The sequence below is a fragment of the Mustelus asterias genome, chromosome 13, assembly GCF_964213995.1.
Source record: "Mustelus asterias chromosome 13, sMusAst1.hap1.1, whole genome shotgun sequence".
Taxonomy (NCBI): Eukaryota; Metazoa; Chordata; class Chondrichthyes; order Carcharhiniformes; family Triakidae; genus Mustelus; species Mustelus asterias.
The window spans coordinates 29,157,523-29,181,865 of NC_135813.1; the positions used below are offsets into that span (position 1 = coordinate 29,157,523).

At 41.6% G+C, this 24,343-nt stretch overlaps 1 protein-coding gene across 1 annotated transcript; it reads left to right on the forward strand.

The window, feature by feature from the left end:
* Window positions 1-1,768: 1,768 nt before the first annotated feature.
* On the forward strand, window positions 1,769-23,520 carry nelfb (negative elongation factor complex member B). The gene is made up of 11 exons (XM_078226622.1): window positions 1,769-1,865; window positions 2,077-2,307; window positions 6,193-6,378; window positions 7,240-7,352; window positions 7,445-7,547; window positions 9,486-9,626; window positions 12,049-12,191; window positions 14,843-14,949; window positions 16,777-16,918; window positions 18,580-18,688; window positions 19,694-23,520. The coding sequence occupies exons 1-11, from the start codon at window positions 1,839-1,841 to the stop codon at window positions 19,829-19,831; spliced, it is 1,440 nt and encodes a 479-aa protein (XP_078082748.1). The 5' UTR covers window positions 1,769-1,838; the 3' UTR covers window positions 19,832-23,520.
* Window positions 23,521-24,343: the final 823 nt, after the last annotated feature.

A 24,343-nucleotide genomic window follows, 5' to 3' on the forward strand; every position in this document is an offset into this window, starting at 1 on the left:
CTTTTTCTCTAAGTTTTATAATGATTGTGGCTCGTCACTTAATATCTGAGAATGAAATGTTATAATATTCACAAGCAGTAGGTAACTAGAGTCCGCATTTGTAAAGAGAAATTTGATATAACGGTGAGTGTAGTGAATTGTAGGGTTATCTCTAAATGCTTTTCCCATTCCCAAATAGTATTTGAAGTGAAAGGTTTCTATTGTAATGTAAGTTTTGTATCACTAAATGAAAACTGTATATTTAAAAAACCTTTCTGAATATTCAACTTGATTTGTATTTTTGTTCCTTTATCAATGCTTTAAAAATAAGCCTCTCTTTTACATATTGTGTCAGCCTTCTGTTGTGTGATAAGCATATGTAGACATCTTGGTGGTTTTTCTTTTGCTAACATTTTATACAGTACTTCCCTCTCGCTCAACATTGAGTTTGTAATTTCATGCACCTAAGCGCATGCATTGAAAAATTCCATCTCCAATCGCATGCACCTACGTGCATCCAAAAAATAATTTTTAATCTCTGGCTCAAATTCAATAGAAGTCTTCAGTTTATTAAAATAATTTAGGTGTTCAGAGCCACAATTGTTTGTGTGGATAAATTTCCCGGGATTTCAAATGTCAACAAGAAGGGGGGGTGGGGAGAGAAATGTCCTGAACCTAATTATCCAAGTTATAAATGGAAAAAAAATAGCAGGTTAACATTCCTCATACAACCTAGGCAAAATGGTACCTTGTCCATTTACAAATCGCTTCTCATTAGTCTATTGGGAAAATGGTTCAACTGAAATACATAATATTTTAAAGAGGTTAAGACACTCACATTTACTCTTCAAGTTTGTTCCTCATTAGAAACTCAATATTTAGTTATGGGGAAACAGTGGCGCATTGGTATTCACTGGACTAGTAATGCCCAGAGCAAGATCTGGGGACCCGGGTTCAAATCCTGCCAGGGCAGATGATGAAATTTGAGTTGTTAAAAAATCTGGAATTAAAAGTCTAATGATGACCATGAAACAATTATCATAACCCATCTGGTTCAGCTTAAGTTTATTTATTAGTGGCACATGTAGTCTTACATTAACACTGCAATGAAGTTACTGTGAAAATCCCCTAGTCGCCACACTCCAGGCCTGTTCGGGTACACTGAGGAGAATTTAGCATGGCCAATGCACCTAACCAGTACGTCTTTAGGACTGTGGGAGGAAACTAGAGCACCCGGAGGAAACCCACACAGACATGGGGAGAGCATACAGACTCCGCACAGGCAGTGACCCGAACCGGGAATTGAACCCGAGTCCTTGGCGCTGTGAGGCAGCAGTGCTAGCCACTGTGCCGCAATGTCCTTTAGTGAAAGAAATCTGCTTTGCTTACCTGGTCTGGCCTACATGTGACTCCAGACCCACAGCAATGTGGTTTACTCTCAAATGTCTTTTGAAATGGAGGGCAGTTAGGAACGAGTAATAAATGCTGGCCTAGCCAGCAATGCTCACATCCTGTAAAATTAATTTTTTAAAAGTTAGCAGTTATGTTTTCCATGCCATTGTCCAGTGCAGCATTTTTAGCGTTTGAGCCATTAAGTCATCTTTAATAAAGAACAGTTTAGCAATGAGCTAGAAAGCATTGTGAATCATCTGGCATTGTGGGCCAAATAAAGAAATAACCTTAAATATAATTGGATTTCATTTGATTAACAATTCCTCATGTGAGACTTCATTCTTTTGCTGGCATCCGGTGATTTTTTGTTTTCTTTCCGAACATCTTTCCTCAGGTATAACAAGCTCGAAGATCTCCTGGGAAAATGTTTTCCATTGGTTAAAGTTCCATCAATACAACCTGTTGTCATGTGTGTGATGAAACACTTGCCTAAGGTGAGTCACATTGTGTTAAAAAAGTCAAATCTGAGCGTGGGAATTTCCTTGCCACAATTTTTATCAAATGATAAAATGCTGAATTTAATATTTAAAAGTTTATTGGAGTTGACTCATGCAGATAGGACCAGTGTTCTTCCCTCTATTACCTCTAGCCCATCTAATCTTTACCTTGCGTTATAATGACCCTGCATTACATATTTTATCACAGGTACCGGAGCAGAAGTTAAAGCTGGTGATGGCAGATAAGGAGCTGTACAAAATCTGTGCCACCGAAGTGAAACGTCAGATCTGGCAGGATAACCAGGCATTGTTTGGAGATGAGGTCTCCCCGCTGTTGAAACAGTACATCGTCGAGAAAGAAAATGCCCTCTTCAGCAGTGAACTGTCAGTCCTGCACAACTTCTTCTCCGCATCTCCCAAAACCAGACGCCAAGGAGAGGTATAGCACATGGTAGCTTGTTATCAGAAGCACAGAGAAATCACAGAATTGATACAACACAGATGGAGGCCATTCAGCCCATCGTGATTTCACCAACTCTTTGAGTATTATAACTTAGTGCCATTCCACTGCCTTTTCCCTGTACCTTAGCACACTCTTTCTATTCAATTAATCATCCAATGCCCTCTTGAATGCCTTGATTGAACCTGCCTTCACCACACATCCAAACAGTGCATTCTAGACCCAAACCACTCATTGTGTGAAAAAGCTTTTTTCTCCCATCACATTCAAATCACTTTACATCTGTGCTCTTTTGTTCTTGATCCTTTAATGAGCAGGCATAGTCCCCCCCCCCCCCCCCATCCTATCATCACCTCATGATTTTGGACACATCTATCAAATCTCCTCTTAGCCTTCTTCTCTCCAAGAATAGATCCAATCTCTCCAATCTATCCTCAGAACTGAAGTTTCTCATCCCTGGAACCATTCCTGTAAATCTCTTTTGCACTTTCTCCAATGTGTTCACATCCTTTCCTGTAGTGTGGCGCCCAGAATTGTATGCACTGCTCTAGCTGAGGTCTAACTAGTGTCTTGTATAGGCTCAGCATAATCTCCTTGCCCATGTATTCTATTCTTGCCCCTATTAATAAAGCCCAGGATACTGCATGCTTTGTTAACTACACTCTCCACCTTTCCTGATCTATGCACATATACACCCTGGTCCCTCTGCTCCTTTGCCCCCTTAAGAACTGTATTCCTTATTTTAGATCGTCTGTCCATGTTCTTTCTACTGAAATGCATTACCTCACACTACTCTGCATTGAACTTCATCTGCCACCTGTCTGCCCACTCCACCAACTTGTCTATGTCCTTTTGAAGTTCTTTTGAAGTGTCACAAATGTTGTTTGAAATGTCACAAAATCGTTACCTCTATCTTTTATATGGAGTGATTCTTGTTCAAGAAAATTCTTGTATGTTACTTCCAGAAAATCTTACAATTTCCCTCAACATTTTAATGCTCTTGGCAACTAAACAGGAAAATGCAGTAACAGTCATTCTGGGATTTTTTTTCCTATATTGTTGGAGTCCATAAGGATTTGTATAACAATGATTTTCAAACTTTTCTCTATATACTGGAACTCCTGTAAATATTCACATTCCCAGGGACTCCTGGCACACTTATTCTAAATGGCAGTGTTAACTTTCCAAAGAAGGTGCTTTATTGCTATACAGCAATAAGAGTTACATGCTAATCAGTCAGCAAGGCAGAAATTTGACAATTGCATATTGATGAAAATTTGAGAATTTTCCTCCCAGCTCCCTGTGAAAATCTTATGGTGTAGATTCAATTGTCCATGGCATTGTTCACTGTAAGTCAGAGGTTAGGCTCATGGAGTGCTTGGGTGGGAGCAAGGATTTAGCAAGAAGTTTGAGAGAGATTGTTGAGTTATATAAATCATTCGGTGTTTGGCAAACAGAGTATGGCATTGAGCATGATAAAAATGCTCACTTGATGAAGTATATTTTTATCTCTACCACTGCAAGTAGTATTACTTTTTTTGTACAATTGTAAAAAGTCTTTAACTTCCTTTTCCAATCAAAATCATGAGCTGTTTATGTCTATGGTGCAGTTGCTTAAGGACTACAGGAAGGAGTTCTAGCCAACTTATGAATATTTTTCACTTTTTTACCTTTTGTTTTTCAACATATAACCTTAAGAAGGAGCTTTAGCCAGGGGCTTCGTGTCATAATTTTTTTAAAGAGGAGTTATGGGTGGGGGGGTGGAGTTACTACTTTCCTCCCCCACACCCCCTCCCCCCCGCCCCTCCCATTTGTGCAATTATAGACATGTTAGCTTAGCTTTCAGAAAATAGATAAAATTGTGGACTCTTAGAATCACAGAATCCACAAAGAATCGTAAGTGAAGGCTATTTGGCCCATCGATTCTGTACCGACCACAATCCCACCCTATCCCTGTATTTACCCTGCTGGTCCCCCGGACACTAAGAGGCAATTTCGCATGGCCAATCCACCCAACCACACATCTTTGGACTGTGGGAAGAAACCCATGCAGACACGGGGAGAACATGCAGACTCTACACAGACAACGACCCAAGCCAGGAATCGAACCCAGGTCCCTGGCTCTGAGGCAGTAGTTCTATCCACTGTGCCATCGTGCCGCCTATTTCTTAGAAGAAACATGTAAATGTGGATATGGTGGCAGAGTATACTTAATTGTTACATTTGATGGTGATACTAGCCTGGATCTTCCATTCCCCAGAGGGATGGACTCCAGATGATATGCTGTGCCACATACACGCACGCACACACACACCATTTCCACACAAGGACTGCGTGGGAATTAACCGTGGAGTTTAAACTTCTGATAGGCAATTATGCTGCACTTGGTACCCTCCAAAAGCTGCTTTAAATTGGAAACTTGGATGATTCCATGTCTGTTAGCAGAATAGTTATGCAGGAAATGGTAGAAGAATTTAAACCACTTCTAACTCCTGGACAATTATGGTGCTGACCTTCCTTTGCCCCTGCATTGCCTACCTACCATTTCCCACGCCTCCCGCCCACCCTCACCCCCCCACCCCAACTGTCACCACCTGTCAAAGTGGCTGGGACCTTTAAACCTATTGAAGAAGGGAAAGGGTTAATGTTTTTTTGTACTCAATGTATTTTGTGCCTAAAAGGTTGAACTTTGTATCTGGAATGTATCATAAACATATCGTTTACTTGTGGCTAGTCATCCCTTTTTTATATTGCTCCTGGTAGTAGCATAAGCCATTTGTTCATGTCTTTCATCTTTTACTTTAGTATGAGCCATTTGTTCATGGTTCTCTCGCTTGTTTATATCATTCTGATAAAACAGACAGTTGAATATAGATGTTAGGAGGCTTTCCCGGAGGCTTGTCTGTGATTTAAGCAGAGGAAGCAGCCACCAAATGGTAGAGTGCGAGAATGGCCGTTTGAAGGAGGACTCCCACTGGGACAGATGCACTCAGTCATTCAGTCACTTCAAAGGAAACGCTGCGGGAAGAGCAGGGGACCAGAGGTGACACCTTGACTGCAACGACCAGAAGAATTGTGCTTTATGACCCAAGGATACCAGATGGTTTCTAACCATGATCCAAAGACTATCAGAAGCTGTTAAAGGAACTATAATTTACGATCAAGGACTGTTAACTGGACTTTGCTTCATGACTTGTATTGGGAACCCTGATGTATAAATATCCATGCTTCTTGTGTTCAGTGAGAACTTTGGCTTCCGCTTTCAAGGGGTCAAGTTCTCCCATAAGTTTGTGAGAATAAAGCCTGACTGTATTTTTGACTCATATCATCCTATAGAGGTATAATTTCCGACTTCACTATAAACTTAGTGATTTGCATCAGCTAGTTTCTGAAGGGGGCATGGTTTCACACGGGCGTGCACACACATACACACACACTCCCATATACACACACACACATCCATACACACACACACACCCATACACCCATCCTGACTTGAAATATATTGCTGTTCCTTCACTGTCACTGGGTCAAAATCTTGGGGCTCCCTTCCTAACAGCCCTACACCTCGGACTGCAGCGGTTCAAGAGGACAGCTCACCACCACCTTCTCAAGGGCAGTTAGGGATGGACAATAAATACTGATCTAATCAGTGAAGTCCACATCCCGTAAATGAATTTTTTTAAAATCACAAGGATGTTTAAAGTATTACTGTACATTAGTTGTCTTTCAGCCTGAACTTTTAGCTAGAAGAGTAAATATGTACTTTATCTTTTGCGAGCCTTCAAAATGTCGTTATTTTGTTTGAAGATAACCTGCTTTGTTTGTAACATTTTCATGATTCTGTTTCCCTTGTATGCCTAGGTTGTTCAGAAATTAACCAACATGATTGGGAAAAATGTGAAGCTGTACGACATGGTTCTCCAATTTCTGCGCACTCTGTTCCTGCGGACAAGAAATGTCCATTATTGCACCCTACGGGCAGAACTTTTGATGTCTTTGCATGACCTAGATATCAGTGAAATATGTTCTGTGGACCCTTGCCACAAGGTACAGTGACGCTTTGGCAGGTACATCATGCATACAAACTGAAAATTAGATCTCCTAACTTTCTTACTGGCACGTTGTGGGGCGGCACAGTGGTTAGAAATAAGGGCTACTTCCTGAATGTTTTGCCAGAAGGCAGGGTGGGTGGAAAGCACGAGAAGAATGATGTGTTGCAGATTTCCAGAAACATTTTACTAATAAATATATTTTCCCCATGTGGCTACACGGTGACACAGTGGTTAGCACTGCTACTTCACAGCTCCAGGAGCCCAAGTTCGATTCTGGCCTTGGGTGACTGCCTATGTGGAGGTTTGCACATTCTCTCCGTGCCTGCGTTGGTTTCCTTCGGGTGCTCCGGTTTTCTCCCACAGTTCAAAGATGTGCGCGTTAGGTGGATTAGCCATGCTAAATTGCCCCTTAGTGTCCAAAGATGAGTAGGTTAGGTAGAAAATGCGGGGGTTACAGAGGTAGGGCGGAGGCGAGAGCCTGGGTGGGATGCTCTTTTGGAGAGGTGATGCAGACTTGATGGGCCGGATGGCCTCTTCCTGCACTGTAGGGATTCTACGATTCTATGGGCTCTAATGTAAAGAAATCTTGGCCCAGAAATGCCTTGGGCTACAATCCTAATCATTTTGCAAGAATCATTCCCTCCTGTACAGTTAGAGTTTCTGTGAGCATCCACTTTTTACGTGAAAGGTCATTGCCCTGAAAATGTTAACTCTGTTTCTCTCTCCAGAGATGTTGCCATACCTGTTGAGAATTTCCAGCTTTTTGAGATTTGGAGTAGCTGCGGTATTTTTGTTTTGCAACTTAAACAACCATCTTAAAAACCAGAAATTGAAAATATGACTTCTCTGTTTACAGTTTACCTGGTGCCTTGATGCTTGCATCCGAGAGAGATTTGTAGATGCAAAGAGAGCTCGAGAATTGCAGGGTTTCTTGGACGGAGTTAAGAAGGGACAGGAGCAGGTGCTAGGGTGAGTGATCTCCCAGTGCGCAATTGGCCATTTTTATATGGAAGCAATCTGTTTTGTTATTGGAGTGCTTGGGTAACACTGTCTCTTTATAGTGACCTCTCGATGATCCTTTGTGACCCCTTTGCGATAAATACTCTGGCGCTGAGTACTGTGAAAAATCTGCAGGAGTTGGTGAGCCAGGATGCATTACCCAGAGTAAGTACTCACAGGCTAGCTTTTGAAGACGATGTGCTAGCTCATCAGTTTCACTTGCCCTTAAAGTTTGTAACTGAAGCACACAGTTCCACCCAGTTAGTTCCCTGAACAGGATAAGGGCAGGGCAATGCAATGCCTAGAGTTGACATTGACCTTTTTGGCATCGCTCAGTGCCTGAAAGAGAACCGTGAATTAAGGTTTGGATTTTTTTTTTGTCAGCTTTTTCTGAAGCAGAAATTCAGCTAATTTCAAATCCCAAAGGTTTGGTTTTGGCCAAATCGCAAAATGTGGTGATCGTTAGGTAGTGTTCCAGGTATGTCCAGTGTTACTTTTGATTTAATGTTAGTTATCAGGTGTTTTAACAATAATAGTGAAGATTTGGAATATTGTGTGCAGTTCTGGTCACCTCACTATAAGAAGGATGTGGAAGCGCTGGAAAGAGTGCAGAGGAGATTTACCAGGATGCTGCCTGGTTTGGAGGGTAGGTCTTATGAGGAAAGGTTGAGGGAGCTAGGGCTGTTCTCTCTGGAGCGGAGGAGGCTGAGGGGAGACTTAATAGAGGTTTATAAAATGATGAAGGGGATAGATAGAGTGAATGTTCAAAGACTATTTCCTCGGGTGGATGGAGCTATTACAAGGGGGCATAACTATAGGGTTCATGGTGGGAGATATAGGAAGGATATCAGAGGTAGGTTCTTTATGCAGAGAGTGGTTGGGGTGTGGAATGGACTGCCTGCAGTGATAGTGGAGTCAGACACTTTAGGAACATTTAAGCGGTTATTGGATAGGCACATGGAGCACACCAGGATGATAGGGAGTGGAATAGCTTGATCTTGGTTTCAGATAAAGCTCGGCACAACATCATGGGCCGAAGGGCCTGTTCTGTGCTGTACTGTTCTATGTTCTAAGATGTGTTGAAAAATGCTGATTCGAGAATATATATTTCTTCAATTTATGCAGTGATTTCAGTCCAAATGTTTCAGTTAGGTTTTCTCAAACATTGAGCTCAAGTCAAGGTAGTTGCCTTGTAATGCAGTGGACACCTTTTTATTTCAATAATTATTGAAAGAAATTTGAAGCTATTTATAGTTCTTTGTAATTATTTGACATTTTAAATATTGCTATAAGAGTAACACATTAACAGTGTGTAAAAACTAAAAGCACCAAATAGAGGTTTAAAGTTTATTTAATTGTGTCACAAGTAGGCTTACATTAACACTGCAATTAAGCTACTGTGAAAATCCCCTAGTCACCACACTTCGACGCCTGTTCGAGTACACATTGATCTTAAAAAAATATATTTGTGATAGTTGCAACAGTCAGCTTCATTTTATTGTCAAATTATATTTGCTACACTTACTCTTTAGTAGTTATCACATTAGCTGGGAAAGTATTTGTTTTCCAGAACCATGTTGTGACTAGCTTGTATTCCTACTTGTGTAATTTCAGCCATGTTTTTATCACTTTGAACTTTTAATTGACTTAGCAAAGCATTTCTTTTGTACTTAAAATGCTGATTTTTCAGGGCGGAGTGGTGGTGAGGATGGGATCGCTTTAATATCTAGACTGCAAGCTCTGGGATTCTCTCCCCAAATCTCTCTGTTGTTCCACCTCCCTTTCTTCCATTTTAAGACCCTCCTTAAAAGCTACCTCTTTGACTCGGCTTTTAGTCAGCCTCTTCTAAGATCTCTTTGGCTCCCTGTCAGTTTTTGTTAGCTTATACTCCTGGGGAGTGCCCTGAAGCACTTTATGTTAAAGGTGCTACATTAATAAAGTGTTGTAGTTATAATGTGAAAACATGCTTATTATTGTCTGTTACAGGTTAAGTATTGCTTTGCATTTTTGTAATATTTAGTATGATTTAGTTGAATATTACTTTTAAAAAGCAAGAAAGATGTCTATTCGTCCAAAGTCTAGTTTTTCTTAAATTGCCTTGAGATTAATGGATTACTGAAGACTACTAGTAATTGTGGAATTCAACAGGACAGCCCTGACCTCCTCCTCCTGCTGCGTATGCTCTCGCTCGGTCAAGGGGCCTGGGATATGATTGACAGCCAGGTGTTCAAGGAGCCAAAAATGGTAAGTTAGGAAGCCTAATCTACTGCTTAATGGTATTGGCTATCAATGGAATTATCATCACTGGATCCTCCACTGTCAATATCCTGGATACACCATTGACCAGAAATTGAACTGGGTCAGCCATTTAAATACTGTGGCTGCGAGAGCAGCTTAGATGTTGGGAGTTCTGTGGTGAGTAACTCCGCTCCTGATTTGCTAAAACCTGTCCACCATCAACAAGGCACAAGTCAGGAGTGTGATGGAATATCCTCCACTGGCCTGGATGAGTGCAGCTCCAGCAATGCTCTAGAATCTCGACACCATCCAGGATAAAGCTGCCTGCCCTGATTGGCACCACCTCCAACATCCATTCCCTCTACCACAGCAGCAGCAATGTGTGCCATCTACAAGATGCACTGAGGTAACTTGCCAAGGCTCTTTTGACAGTACCTTCCAATCCCCTAATCTGTACCACCTAGAAGATCAAGGGCAACCATCTACAAGTTTCCCGCCAGGCTGCCATACATTATCTTGACTTGGCACCATATCGCTGTTCATTCATTGTCACTGGATCAAAGCCTGGAACTTACTTCCTAATAGCACTGTGGGTGTACCTACACCATCTGAATTGCAGTGGTTCAAGAAGGCAGCTCACCCCCACCTTCAGGGCACTTGGGGATGGGCAGTAAATGCTGGCTTAGCCAGTGGCACCACATCCCATGAAAAAAAAATAAGTGGCTAGCAATTGGCTGCCTCGCTCAGTGAAAATGCATTGTTTTGTTGTGAGTTATGAAAGAGGAAATATGTTGCAGAGCAGTGTCTATTGATCAAGTGTAGTTATAACTGCATTGTTTTGTATTCATTATCCTACTTATCTGTCATACCTTCAATGGATCAATAGTTACCTATGTGAAGCAGGGAATTTCTCATAATGAACTGCCTGCAGTGATCTGGAACATGGGTCAATAGGGAAAACTAAATTAACTCATTGCAAGTTGAATTTTATTTTGCCTGTCAAGGGAAAATGACTAGTTTATGTTACCACTTCCACACTGGCTTTTCGTGGTTTCACCTATAAGGAAGAATTTAATATCCTCCATTGATAAGTGGCAATTGAAAGTCTCAGTCATAAATCACTCCATATTTATACGCACAATGAATGTATTTTCACCACTTAACAGTATCTGTGGGTAAGGTGGTGGGATACCTCTGGTGACAACAGTTACAATCAGGCTTTAGTAAGATAGGTTGTTGCCTTCAGCTGATTGCATGGAACACTTTTTTTGTTCACACATATTTTAAGAAATTAATTTTCTTTTAACTTGAGTTGCATTTTAGTAGAGGCAAGATTTCAAAAAGGTAACTGCTCACATTTGGTCTGATGGTCCCCACATATGTTGATAATAAAAAGCAGATGGTGCGGGTGAATTCCTTTGGAGGGTGTTATCAGAGCAGGTCTGCACAACTATTTGTGGAGTAAATAGATTTACAAGGTCTAAAATAGGAACACTGACAATTATTACACTCAAACCTATTTGTTGTTTTATTGCTGACAGATCTGACTTCACAGATTTACAATTTCCTTTCATCCTTACCTTTCTCCTTTAATTGTCTTTCCTGGTCCAATTTTACAGATGGGCAGATCCAGTGCAGCAGCTCAGTAGCTATTCATTGTGATTGTTGGCTAGCTAACCGTGAAAGGGCAGCACGGTGGCACAGTGGTTAGCACTGCTGCCTCTCAGCGCCAGGGTCCCAGGTCCAGTTCCGGCCTCAAGTTACTGTCTGTGTGGAGTTTGCACGTTCTCCCTGTGTCTGCGTGGGTTTCCTCCGGGTGCTCCGGTTTCCTCCCGTACTCCAAAGATGTGCGGGTTAGATTGATTGACCATGCTAAATTGCCCCTCAGTGTCAGGGATTAGCAGGGTAAATATGTAGGGTTACGGGTTAGGACCCTGGGTGGGATTGTTGTCAGTGCAGACTTGATGGGCCGAATGGCCTCCTTCTGCACCATATGGATTCTCAGCCACGCACTTTCAGTAGAGTTTTCTGATTGCCAACTTTTTTTGCCTGTTTCTTAATTTGGTAATCGGTCATTTGTATTGTTGCAGTATTATCTGGTTGAGAGTGTATGGCTTTGAGACACACCATTTAATGTATTTACTTACTAATTGATCATAGTATCACTTCATATTGAGATGAGATGTTTCAACATCGTCTATCAAAATCTGCATTGAGGACGCAAAGCCTCAGAACAGTACAAATCTGTTGGTGTCAGCAGCATGCATAGATTTAACTTAATATTCTTTGCCTATAATTTTTTGTAATAGTTTTCAAATATGCCAATGGATGGGTGGACAAATAAATTGAGTAAGGTCTAAAATAGTGGTATTTATGTTCAGAGAGTAAGAAGTTATTTTGTAAATATAATCCATTTCTCTTTCTTTAGGAGATAGAACTGATCACCAAGTTCTTGCCAAATCTGATGGCATTTGTGGTCGATGATCATAGTTTCAATGTGGATCAAAAACTGCCAACTGAGGAGAAGGCTGCGAACTTGTATCCCACCAGCCTCCCGGAATCTTTCATCAAGTACGTCATCGTCCAGGAGTGAATTTGCTGTTTGAATTTTGGAAATAGACTATTATCTCCATGAGACCAGTTTATAAAGTATTGCATAATCACAGATCATTAACACTGTCATGAAGGATTTGAACAGGGTGGCACAGCGGTTAGCACTATGGCCTCACAGCTCCGGGGACCAAGTTCAATTCTGGCCTCGGGTCACTGTGTGGAGCTTGCACGTTCTCCCCATGTCTGCATGGGTTTCCTCTGGGTGTTCTGGTTTCCTCCCACAGTCCAAAGATGTGCAGGTTAGTGGATTGGCCATGCTAAATTACCCCTTGGTGTCAGTTAGAACAGAATATTGTAAAAGATTTAAATTTGGCCTCTTAATTCCAAAGCATAAAGTTAAATTATGATTATTTCTCAGTTATAAAATTACAGTTTAATAAATGTGATTGAAGTCACTTGTAGGATATCCCCAACCCCTGAATAGCGGAGATAAGGTAAATAACCATACTGTATGAAGGCTCATATGCATTTTGAGCTGGAGAGGCTGCACTCCACATCAAACGTGGGGCAAGGCAGGAAGGCAGGCCTCTGGGAACTACCTCAGCCAGTATGAGTATTGAACCCATGTTGTTGGCTTCATTCTGCACCACACTCTATCATCTAGTCAATAGAGCTAACCGACCAAACAGTGACGGAGGTGAAAATTTCTTAAAGTGAACATTAATATTCATAGTATGTGATGTATGTATTCTTTACAAATCTCTTGAAGCAATGGCCTGGATTTTGCTCTCAGGCCACAGGAACAACACTCACTGACATCTGTCCACAGACTTTTAGATACATAGAGTCATACAGCGCAGCAAAGACCCTTCGGCCCATTGAGTCTGCACCAACAATAACTACCATTGAAGTCGCATTAATCCCATTTTCCAACAATTGTCCCATATCTTTGAATGTTATGATATTTCAAGTGCTCATCTTAAAGGTCGTAAGGTTTCCACCCTCCACAACCTTCCCAGGGAGTGCATATCAGATTCTCACCATCCTCTGGGTGAATTTTGTTTCTCAAATCCCCTCTCCATCTCCTGCCCCTCACCCTAAAACTATGTCCCCTCATGATTGATCCCTCATCCAAGGGAAACTGTTGCTTCCTATCCACCCTGTCCATACCCCTCATGATCTTATACACCTTGATTGTGTCGCTCCTCAGCCTTCTCTGCTCTAAAGAAAATCCAAATCTATCCAGGCTCTCCTTGTGGCCCAAATGCCCCATCCCAGGCAACATCCTGGTGAATCTCCTCTGTACACCCTCGAATGCAATCACATCCCTCCTATAGTGAGGTGACCAGAACTGCACCAGTACTCCAGCTGTGGGCTAATCAATGTTTTGTACAGCTCCAACATAACCACCTTGCTCTTATACATTGAGCTACGATTGATAAAAGCAAGTGTCCCATATGCCTTCTTAACTACCTTATTCACCTACTCTGCTGCCTTCAGGAATCTGTGAACAAGTATCCCAAGATCCATCTGTTCCTCTGAGCTTCTAGTGTCCTGCCATTCATTAAATACTCCCTTATCTTTTTAACTTCTTCCAACGTGCATCATCTCGCACTTATCAGGGTTAAATACCATCTGCCACTGCTCTGCCCATCTGGCCAACCCATCTATATCTTCCTGTAGCCTACGACCTTCTTCACTATTTGCCACCGTATCAATCTTGGTGTCATCTGCAAACTTGCTTGTGATTCCCCCCCACATTATCATCGATATCATTTATGTATATAACAAACAATTAGGGACCCAGCACTGAACTTTGTGGTACACCACTGGATATCGGCCATCAGTCACTCAAACAGTCTTCTACCACCATTCTTTGTGTCATATCACTAAGCTAATTTCGGATCCATCTTGCCAAGTTTCCCTGAATTCCATGGGCTTTAACCTTTTCAATCAGTCTCTGGCACGGTGGTTAGCACTGCTGCCTCACAGCACCAGGGACCCGGGTTAGATTCCTGGCTTGGGTCACTGTCTGTGCAAAATCTGCACGTTTTCCCCGTGTCTGCTTCTATTTCCTCTGGGTGTTCCGGTTTCCTCCAAAGATGTGCAGGTTAGGTGCATTGGCCATGCTAAATTGTCCCTCGGTGAACCTGAACAGGCGACAGAGCGTGGCGACTAGGGGATTTTCACAGTACCTTAATTGGAGTATTAACGTAAGCCTACTTGCGATACTAATAAACCATGTGGGACCTTGTCAAAGGCTTTGCTAAAATCCATAGAAACTACATCAACTGTACTTCCCCATCCGCACACTCGATCACATTTTCAAAACATTCTGCCAAATTTGTTAGGCATGACCTCCCTCTAACAAAGCCATGCTGACTATCCTTAATCAGTCTTGTCAACAAGACATTTCACTTTATCCCACACATTTTCCAGTATGGAATCGTCTCCAGGGCAATTCATGGAATCTGTGAATGGGGTAAGCAACAGCATGGTTCCACGTCCAATTAGAATGAACTTTTCCTCACTGAGCCATATGAGGTCCAAACTGGGAAGTATAAATTCTATTTAAATGATGCACAGAGAGCAAAATATTGCAGCGTATGCATGCTGCATTCTAATCAAAATAATTGGATGTAAAACAAAGCTTTTTCTTCCATTGCTAGGTTTGTCCTGGAAAATCGTGTTGCTTGTGAAATCGCACTGTACTACATACTGCATATTACAAAACAGAGGAACAAGAATGCCATTCTCCGCTTACTGCCATCACTGGGTGAGTAGCTGCTCTGATGAAAGGACAATTATTTTAGGGTGTTTGTTTAAAAATTCCTTTGTAACTATTTCACCAGCTCTACCCCACACTTTTTATAAATCACGGTTAAATTAATACGTTAAAAATTGGATCCTGATTTGTATCACTGCACATATGATGGATATCCTGTGGTTTGGAGTGAAATGGGCCATGTCATCTTAGTCTTTCAGCACCCATGTTATGACTATACTATAGTGGACATGCAAATAATTACTTTCATTGACTAGCAATGTTCAGAGTTGTAATACTTGGGATGAGTTGTGAATGACTATATTTTCGTAACCTACAAGGATTCCCGTAAAGTTTTGATGGTAAATGGGGCCATTTTTGTATAGTGCCCACTCCAACTATGAAGAAGCACCCAGCAGTAAAATAGACTGTCCTTCCAATTTTGGAATGTGTCTGTAGAGAGTATTTTGAAATAGAAGCAAAATAAATGCTGGAAATACTCGGTAGGCCTGTACAGAGAGAAGCAGAGATAATGTTTCCAGTCACTGGAAGAAGTTGGAGATTGAACAATTTCTTCGCAAGTACAGAGGTAGGGAAAGGAGAAGGGGAGGAGAGAGCGAAGGCCTGCAATAAGGTGGAAGACAAGAATGACTAAATAATAGAGAGATAATGGTGAGAGGCAGAAAGGATGATAATTGGACAGATAAACAAAAGATAGGTCTTGGGGAGCAGCGACACCGCAACCGTTGCCAACACCATAACCTGATGCCTGAACTCCAGGTTATGATCTGAAGTTATTGAAATCAATGTTGTCTAAGTGCCTAATTGAAAGATGAACTGCTGCCCCTCAAGCTTCCATTGAGTTTCATTAGAATAGTATAGGAAAGGCAAGAGTGGGACATAACATTAAAATGGCAAGTAACTGGAAGCTTGGGGTGACGGTTGCTGACTAAATAGAGATGTTCCTCAAAGCAATCACCCAATCTGCATTTGATCTCTCCAATGTAATGGAGATCATGTTGTGAGCAAAATAAATCATCGTTTCACCTGGAGGGAGAGTTTGGAGCCCTTGATGGTGAGAATAGAGTAGATGAAAGGACATTAAAGTTTATTTATTAGTCACGAGTAAGGCTTACATTAACACTGCAATGAAGTTACTGTGAAATTCCCTGAGTCGCCACACTCTGGCATCTGTTCAGATCAATGCACCTAACCAGCACGTCTTTCAGACTGTGGGAGGAAACCGGAGCACCCGGAGGAAACCCACGCAGGCATGGGGAATCCTTGTGGCTTGGTGTTATTTCAGTCAGTGCCTTTACCCATTGTGTGATCTGAAGATGGTTTTAAAATTTTGCAAGTGCAAGAGCTCGTGTTAAACTTGTTTTATAAAATAAATTTTGGTACTGTCTTTATTTTCAAGTATTAACAGGAGTAGGGCTGAATTTGATCATAAGCATAGATCTAAGAGAAAGAGAAGGACGTGCTTACTCCACAGTTCGTATATATTGGGTGACTTGGATTCACCATTGAATTGTATGGCAAAGTCAAGACTTGCTATAGTTTTGCAGCACTGATGTGTGTTATTCTGACCATTCTCATTAGTAACTGGAGGGAAGGTGGGTTCCTCTATTGAGATGCATAATGAAAACCCTCCAGTTGTTATCTAAATTGATGTTGGAGCTCAAAATAATTATAATTTTGAATATTTGTTTAACTTTTAAAGCAAAAGTTATAGTTTTTCATATTGAGTTTCTGTAGATTCTTGTTTCCTCTTGAAGTTGAATTTTGTTTTTAAACTGCAGTGTGTATTGAGGTGGTGTCCTTTGTATTTCATTGCAGTGGAAACCTACAATGACATGGCATTTAGTGATATTTTCTTGCACCTATTTACCAGCCATTTAACATTATTGATGGAGGAGTTTTCTACAGAGGAATTCTGTACTGCACTGTTTGATGGCTTTATCCTTACAACATTCTCCAGGTAAAGAAATGAAAATTGCACATCTGGACTCTTTTTTTATAGACCGCATAGCTGTCGCTACCAAGGAATATTTAAGGATATCTCCAAAACTAATGAGGGAGAACGGTTGTAAGTTTGTATTCCAGTAAATGCACAAACTGATCTCAGGTTTTGAAACTCCATCAGTTTAAATGTTTTCCAGATGTTGATTCCAAGAATGAAATGGGAAAATGTTTGTGTGGTTCAGCGTTCTCAGCCAGATGTTCTTGACAAGCTTGGTATTAACCAAGTGTTTGAGTGAAACATACTTACAGAAAATCGATATTGCCCAACCCTTATTTTCAGTGCCTAGATAATAACTTCATTCGTCTTGTCTCATTCTTTGATTTGAGCAGTTCTTTTATTGGGTTTTTCAAGACAATTCAAGTCTGTGAAATTTAAATTGTTTGGGATATATTTCTGTGACAGCAGCGTTCGTCTTCCAAGAATGTTAGTGATACTTGGTAAAATTTGGACTCATCAGAAAGCAAGCCTTTGACATATGTTAATGTATTCTCTTCTTGTCATTTAAATTAATCTACCTAACTGTTCAGCTTTTGGCTTTTTATACTGGATGTTTCTGGATGTTTTCCCTTTTGGGGTGCAGTCGCCATTAGCTCCATTGACTAGGTGTGGTTCAGAATAATGTCAACAGTATGAATTCAATTCCTATTCTAGCGGAGGTAGACTTGGGACCCATGTCCTCGCCCTGCCCCTGAGAGTGGAAAGCTATGGCAAACCAATACTGACAAAAACTACCAGCTAAAAGGCTCAGGATGAAGCACCAGCAGAGAATGGGCCAAGGCCTTCGGGCAGAGCACACACACGAATGAATTTTCTTTGGATTAAGCATCACCAATGATTCCAATAAGAAAACTTTGCATCGTTTATAAATCAGAGAGCACCTTTATTTTCAAGAAGCAGTTAGATATAGCATCTGAGACAAAGGGGAATAAAGGATATGGGGGGGGGGAAGACAGGATCAGGCTGTTGAGTTGAATGATCAGCCATGATCATAATGAATGGTGGAGCAGGCTCGAAGGGCCAGATGGCCTGCTCCTGTTTTCTATATGTCCTATCTGCCCAATATCTAGGTAAGTGTAGCGAAATGAATCAAGAACCTGAGTCATGTTATTTCTGTCTATTTTAAAATCAGTGAACCAAGTCGGGAGTGATCTGATAAATTTGGGGTAAAAAAGGCTGATAGTACAGTAAAATATTCTGATTTAACTTAAGGATACTCCAGGAGCAGTATGCAGGCTCAGCTTCTGTATTTTTATGTCAGTAGCTTGGATCTCTCAGAAGTAAAGCAGCGGTATTTTTGAAGTTCTCTTGTACCAGAAGTGGTCCAACAACTGTCTTCTCAACAACTGAACTACTCTACGCAGTCTTGCGTCTTTTTATTGCTCTAGGATATTCCAGAGTGCTTTATTGCCAATGAGGTATTTCTCAAGTGTATTTACTAGAGCAGTGTAGGCAGTCAGGCACAGCAAACTCACACAAACAACAATGAGATAATGACGGGCTGTAATGCGAGAATTTAGACAATACAGACAACCACTTCTTGAAATGGCAGCAGAAATTTTCATTTTTGAATCCTTCCTGTAATGACCATAATATCCTGGTTCATGTTCTTATTACAGTAAAGAAAATGTGCACCGACATATCCTCCGACTGCTGCTGCATCTTCACCATAAGGTGGTACCTTCAAAAATGGTTTCACTGCAAAAGACACTCGAACCTACCAAGCAGGTGAGGTAACTGTATAAAGATCAGAAATGAGGTACAAGAGGGAGATGTGAGAGGCAAGGGGGAAACGCGATGCAGATCAATACTATGAATAAATAGTATTCTTTTTGGTTAACTTTAAAAGGAGTGTTTATATCTGAGCACGAGCAAGACTTAAAGCTACTTTAAAGTCTGATTGTGTTCCTATATAAGCATGTTTACCTGGGATTTATTTTTGGGGAAAATATTGAATAGATTTGTAAGAACTGGCACTGCGAGAGCATATTTTTCAGGCCATGAGATACCCAAGGCTTTGTTTTATTTCACTAAATTTGTGGTTGGGCTCATGAGTTTTGAAAGAGATTACAAATTTAAATTAATGAATGGATGTGTCCTCACTCGGACTGATAAATTGGTAAATGATTGGGTGGCACAGTGGTTAGCACTGCTGCCTCACAGCGTCAGAGACCTGGGTTCAGTTCCAGCCTCGGGTCACTATCTGCGAAGTCTGTACGTTCTCCCCGTGTCTCTGTGGGTTTCCTTCGGGTGCTCCGGTTTCCTCCCACAGTCTGAAAGACGTACTGGCATTTGCATTGGCCATGTTAAATTCTCCCTTAGTGTACCCGAACAGGTGGGGCGTGACAACTAGGGGATTTTTACAGTAACTTTATTGCAGAGTTGATGTAAGCCTACTTGTGACACTAGTAAATAAACTTAAAAGCAAAATACTGCAGATGCTGGAAATCTGAACTGAAAATCGAACATGCTGCATAAATACAGCAAGTCTGGCAGCATCTGTGGAGAGAGAAACAAAGTTAACGTTTTGAGTCAATATAACTCATTTTATGATGTTTGGAATCATACATCTGATATGGTTAAAGGCAAAACCGTTCAGGCGTTCAACTTGCAATTGGACCCTGCCATGGTACCAGGGATGAGTATCAAAAGGGACCTGATAGACCTTAATAAATACGTTTTATGTTTGATCTTAACACTCCTATGCTTACTCCATTTTAATTTTGCATACAGAGTGCTGAAGCAGTGAAGGACTTGTATACTCAACTTACTGAAAAGATGGAAAGTCTTAAGCAGAGCCCTGTGCCAACAGTGGAGACCCCACCATTAGAACTGCCATTGAGAACTGTCTCGACACCAGCTGCCATCTGATAGATCCAGTTTGCTTCTTGGGTTGAGGCATTATCGTGCATTAGTGATTGACAGGAACTGTAATTGTAAGGTGAATTGTGAAGCACAGTAACTATTCAGGTTTGTAATCCCTTAGGCATTGTCATAAAATTAAATGATGTGGATTTGCCGGCGTTGGACTGGGGTGGGCACAGCAAGAAGTCTCACAACACCAGGTTAAAGTCCAACAGGTTTATTTGGAATCACCTGAGGAAGGAGCAGCACTCCGAAAGCTCGAGATTCCAAATAAACCTGTTGGACTTTTAATCTGGTGTTGTGAGACTTCTTACCATAAAATTACAGTCCTGGATGGTACACTCAATCACTAAAATCTATGTTCATCTCATTTGCCACAAACTAAAATTGAATCAAACGTTTTGTTCCATTGAGTTGCAGCATTACCTGCTGGACAAATGGCGCTATCATAAATACTCTTACGAAGCTGTAGATTAACACTTTACATAAAAGTCCCACCGTTGGCGGGTTTCCATTCCCGTGAACCTCACAAACCTGAAATAGCAAGCGGCGAACATACTTTATAATGGGAGTGAATCAGATAGGTTTCAGCCATCTCTAATTTGACATTTTTAAGGGAAAAGAGGCAATGGAAATGATTCTGAGTGTATTCAAGACAGTTTTACTGCAGAAATTGTTTGGCAAAACTTGCCAATTACAGAATATCACAAATTATAGTACAGGTCCTTCACTTGAAAGCAGAGGGAGTGGGTGAAGTGGCTGGTGCAGGCGTTGATGTGGATGAAAACAATGTTATTGTTGACTGCTTCACCTTTTGTTTATGAATTTTGGAAAGTTCTCGGTCAGGAACAATAGCAGTATCAATTACTCTAGCAAAGACACGACTTCTTTCCATCCTTGTATCATGGTCTGTCATCTGTTTCTTCAAACCTTCAGCTGATCTTGAAATCTACCATCAACCTGGTTGTGAATTGAGCCTTCTTAGGCTCTTCTTTCTGCTCCTGTTTGGGTTCATTTAATTTCATCACTTCAACCAATTCTTACAGAGTTCCTCTTGCTGAGATTGAAGCAACTCATCCCCTCAGCTGTGGCCAGGTCTTCAAATTGCTCCACTTCAATTTGTTTTCTCGGCCCGACAATCCTAGCCACTTCCAACGTCCACATTGGGGAACTCTGAAATCATTCACAGCCTCAGGTCAAACCTTTTTCCAACAGGCCTTCATAGTTGAAGCTCCAGGGTCATCCCATAAGTCCTGAATTCTGCTTACTGCTATGAGGATGTTGAATTCCTTCCAGCAATCACGGACTTTGCTTAAAGGATCTGCATCCAGAAAGTGAAGGATATGCCTGAAACTCTGTCGGGTGTGGTAAGCCTTGAATGAGGCAATAGCCTCCTAGCCCATTGGTTGCATTTGGTGAGGTTGTATTTGGGGTAAAATCAAAATATCAACATGTAGATGGCTCTCTGTGAAAGAGTGTGGATGCCCAGATTAGTAGGACCTTGAAGGACAGGTTCTTTTGACTCAGATAAGTGCGAATCTCTGGCAGAAAGCAATTCTCAAACTAGTCTTCAAATATTCCTGCTGTTAGCCTTCCAAAAGACTGACAGAGAGATTTATTTTTCTCTTTAAAAGCTTGAGGGTTTTGTGACCTAGAAACCAGTATTGGTTTAAACTTAAAACCAACCCCATTGGCACAAAGCAGAAATGTCAACCTGCCCTGTGGTGCTTTAAATCCAGGAGGGGAGGGATTTGAAGACCTGGCTGTAGGTAATAGGCAGCTTCTCCCAGTACAGGCCAGTTTCAGATATGTTAAAGACTCTCCTCAATGTATTCCTGCAGCACTTTGGGGAACTCTCCTCCAGCTGTGTCGTCAACTGAAGCATCCTCCGTGCCCCCCCCCCCATCCCACACCCTCTCCCCCACCAACTTCACACCATGTAGCCCAAAACACTTCTTAAAGCAATCAAACCATCCTGTGCTGGCTGACAATACTTTGGAAGTCGAAGGAAAGGCACCTTCTGCACCACCTTCATCATCACTATTATCACCAGTGATGCCAGCACCACCCTCTTTACTATCTGCATGCTGGTACAATTCGGTTGCTTAGTTTTGAATGATTGGGCCATTAACTGGGGTCCGCCTTTGATGCTGGTGCTCTATCCACATGTTTAGTAACTTCTCAATTTCCTCCAACTGTGGATCTCTTCCACTTTTAAAAGTTAACTTGGCAGTATGACTACCAGAAGCTCTAACACTGGCCCTTATTTTTTCCTTCAGACTGCCTAATGTACCTAATTGTAGATTCATTCACAGAGCATTCCCCGGCCAACCTGATGGCACTTGCACCATCTCCCAATCTGTCTAATATTGTGACTTTGTGTTCGTGCCATCACTTGATGCTGCACGGTGGCACACTGCTGCTTCACAGCTCCAGGGACCTGGCTTCAATTCCAGCCTTAGGTGACTGTCTACGTGGAGTTTGCACATTCTCCCTGTGTCAGTGTAGGTTTCCTCCGGGTGCTCCGGTTTCCTCCCACAGTCCAAAGATGTGCAGGTTAGGAGGATTGGCCATGCTAAGTTGCCCCTTAGTGTCCCAAGATATATAGGTTAGATGGATTAGCTATGGTAAATATGCAGGGTAAACACAGTAAGAAGTCTAACAACACCAGGTTAAAGTCCAACAGGTCCAACAAATATGCAGGGTTACAGGGATAGGGCAAGGGAGCGGGCCTGGGTAAGATTCTCTGTCAGAGAGTCAGTGCAGACTCGATTGTCCAAATGGCCTCCTCTCCACTGGTGAGATTCTATGACTTTCTTGGAATGTTTTCTGCTTGGCTTTGACTCGTGTTGAGTAAACTGCTCCACTGTTCCTGTGCTGTAAAATTCTGGTCAGGAGTTACTGTATCCTGTAAATCACAGCAGAGGCGGCACAAGCACAGTGCACGTTTTCTAAGTGAGACAACACGAAAGCAGCATTTTATGGTCTGTGAATTCAGTGTTTTATTAACCTTTCGGGACCAACGTGTATTTAAGTGAGAAGTTTAATATGATAAATCACGGGTAAGTGACATGGGGTGGAGGGTTTGCACACCTCAATTGTGTGTGTACAAGCACATTTATGCATGTAAACAAATTCACTGTGGGTGGGGCTGCGGAGTTGACTGTACAATAGCGCCAACATATCAAAGCTGGCTAAAAGTCCAAGTGACCCTTCTTCAAAGACCTACAAACTGAATGACTGAAGATCATTATCACTGCAATTCTCTGGAGGCATTTTTCAAATGATATCGGCATTCTCCCTTCCCTTATAAATAATATTTGGTTCACCCTGCCAGGTGTTCACAGCCCAGGGGAGCAGTTAATTTACAGGCCAGAGGAAAGCATGGCCAATATACTTGTTAGTGAAAGTACTGATTCTAGATCTTGCTCTTTTAAAATGTGGTTTTTAAAAAGGAACCATTTAGACTTTTTGTTTTAAAGTATACTAGTGACAGGAGGCACTTTTGAGATGCAGATCAGTAAAGCGATTGTGTAGTGTATTCCAATACATGGACTTTGTGGTTTATAGAATATTGAACAAATATTTGTAAATGTGTTTATTTCAACATGCATTATGAAAATAAATTTGGTTACAGTAGGTTTTTTTGTGCAAAACCTTTGTATCATTTTTTGTAAAATAAAGTTTAAATATTGACATTCTGTTATTGTATGAACATTGCTTGGACAAACTGTCCCTATCCACAGAAGTTTGTTACATCGGTTTACAACCCCTGTTAGCTCCTTCATTTTCAGGACACCATGAGTCTTTGAAATGGAAAGGCAGGCGGGTGAGTTACGTGCTACTAAGATGGGACATGCACCCATTGGGTGAAACATAAGTTATTCCTTTTCCACTCATTGAGGGGTGGCACAGTGGTTAGCGCTGCTGCCTCACAGCTCCAGGGACCGGGGTTCAATTCCTGGCTTGGGTCACTTGTGCGGAGTCTTCACGTTCTCCCTGTGTCTGTGTGGGTTTCTTCCGGGTGCTCCGATTTCCTCCCACAGTCCGAAAGACCTGCTGGTTAGGTACATTGGCCATGCTAAATTCTCCCTCGGGGTACCTGAACAGGCGCCGGAGTGTGGCGGCTAGGGAGTTTTCACGTTAACTTCATTGCAGTGTTAATGTAAGCCTACTTGTAACGTAATTAAAGTTTAAAACCACGCTGCTATTAATATCTATCAACAATGAAGGGTAGTTAAAATTTGAGCCCATGCTGTCCTGTCAACTGATAATGATGAGGCAGAAACAGCGAACAGATTGGGACATCGGGATATTTGGCTGACTGCTGTGAGCTTTACTAGCTGAGGAGAAACATTATCCCACATGCTATCATGACTACATCTTGGTCTACAGGGTTAGACAAGTGATTAATCAAGTCTCTATTTAATCTTTGCTATAAAGTCTGAAATCTTCCCTCTAAACCTTCCTGCCTCGCTGTATCTCTATAATCAAAACTTGCCTTGTTGACTAAGCTTT

Excerpts from the sequence above, each read along its gene's own strand:
- nelfb (XM_078226622.1), top strand. The coding sequence starts at position 1,839 with ATGTGTGTGATGAAACACTTGCCTAAG. Across the intron at positions 2,308-6,192 it reads AAACCAGACGCCAAGGAGAG|GTTGTTCAGAAATTAACCAA; the intron begins GTATAGCACATG and ends TTGTATGCCTAG. Across the intron at positions 14,950-16,776 it reads CCGCTTACTGCCATCACTGG|TGGAAACCTACAATGACATG; the intron begins GTGAGTAGCTGC and ends ATTTCATTGCAG.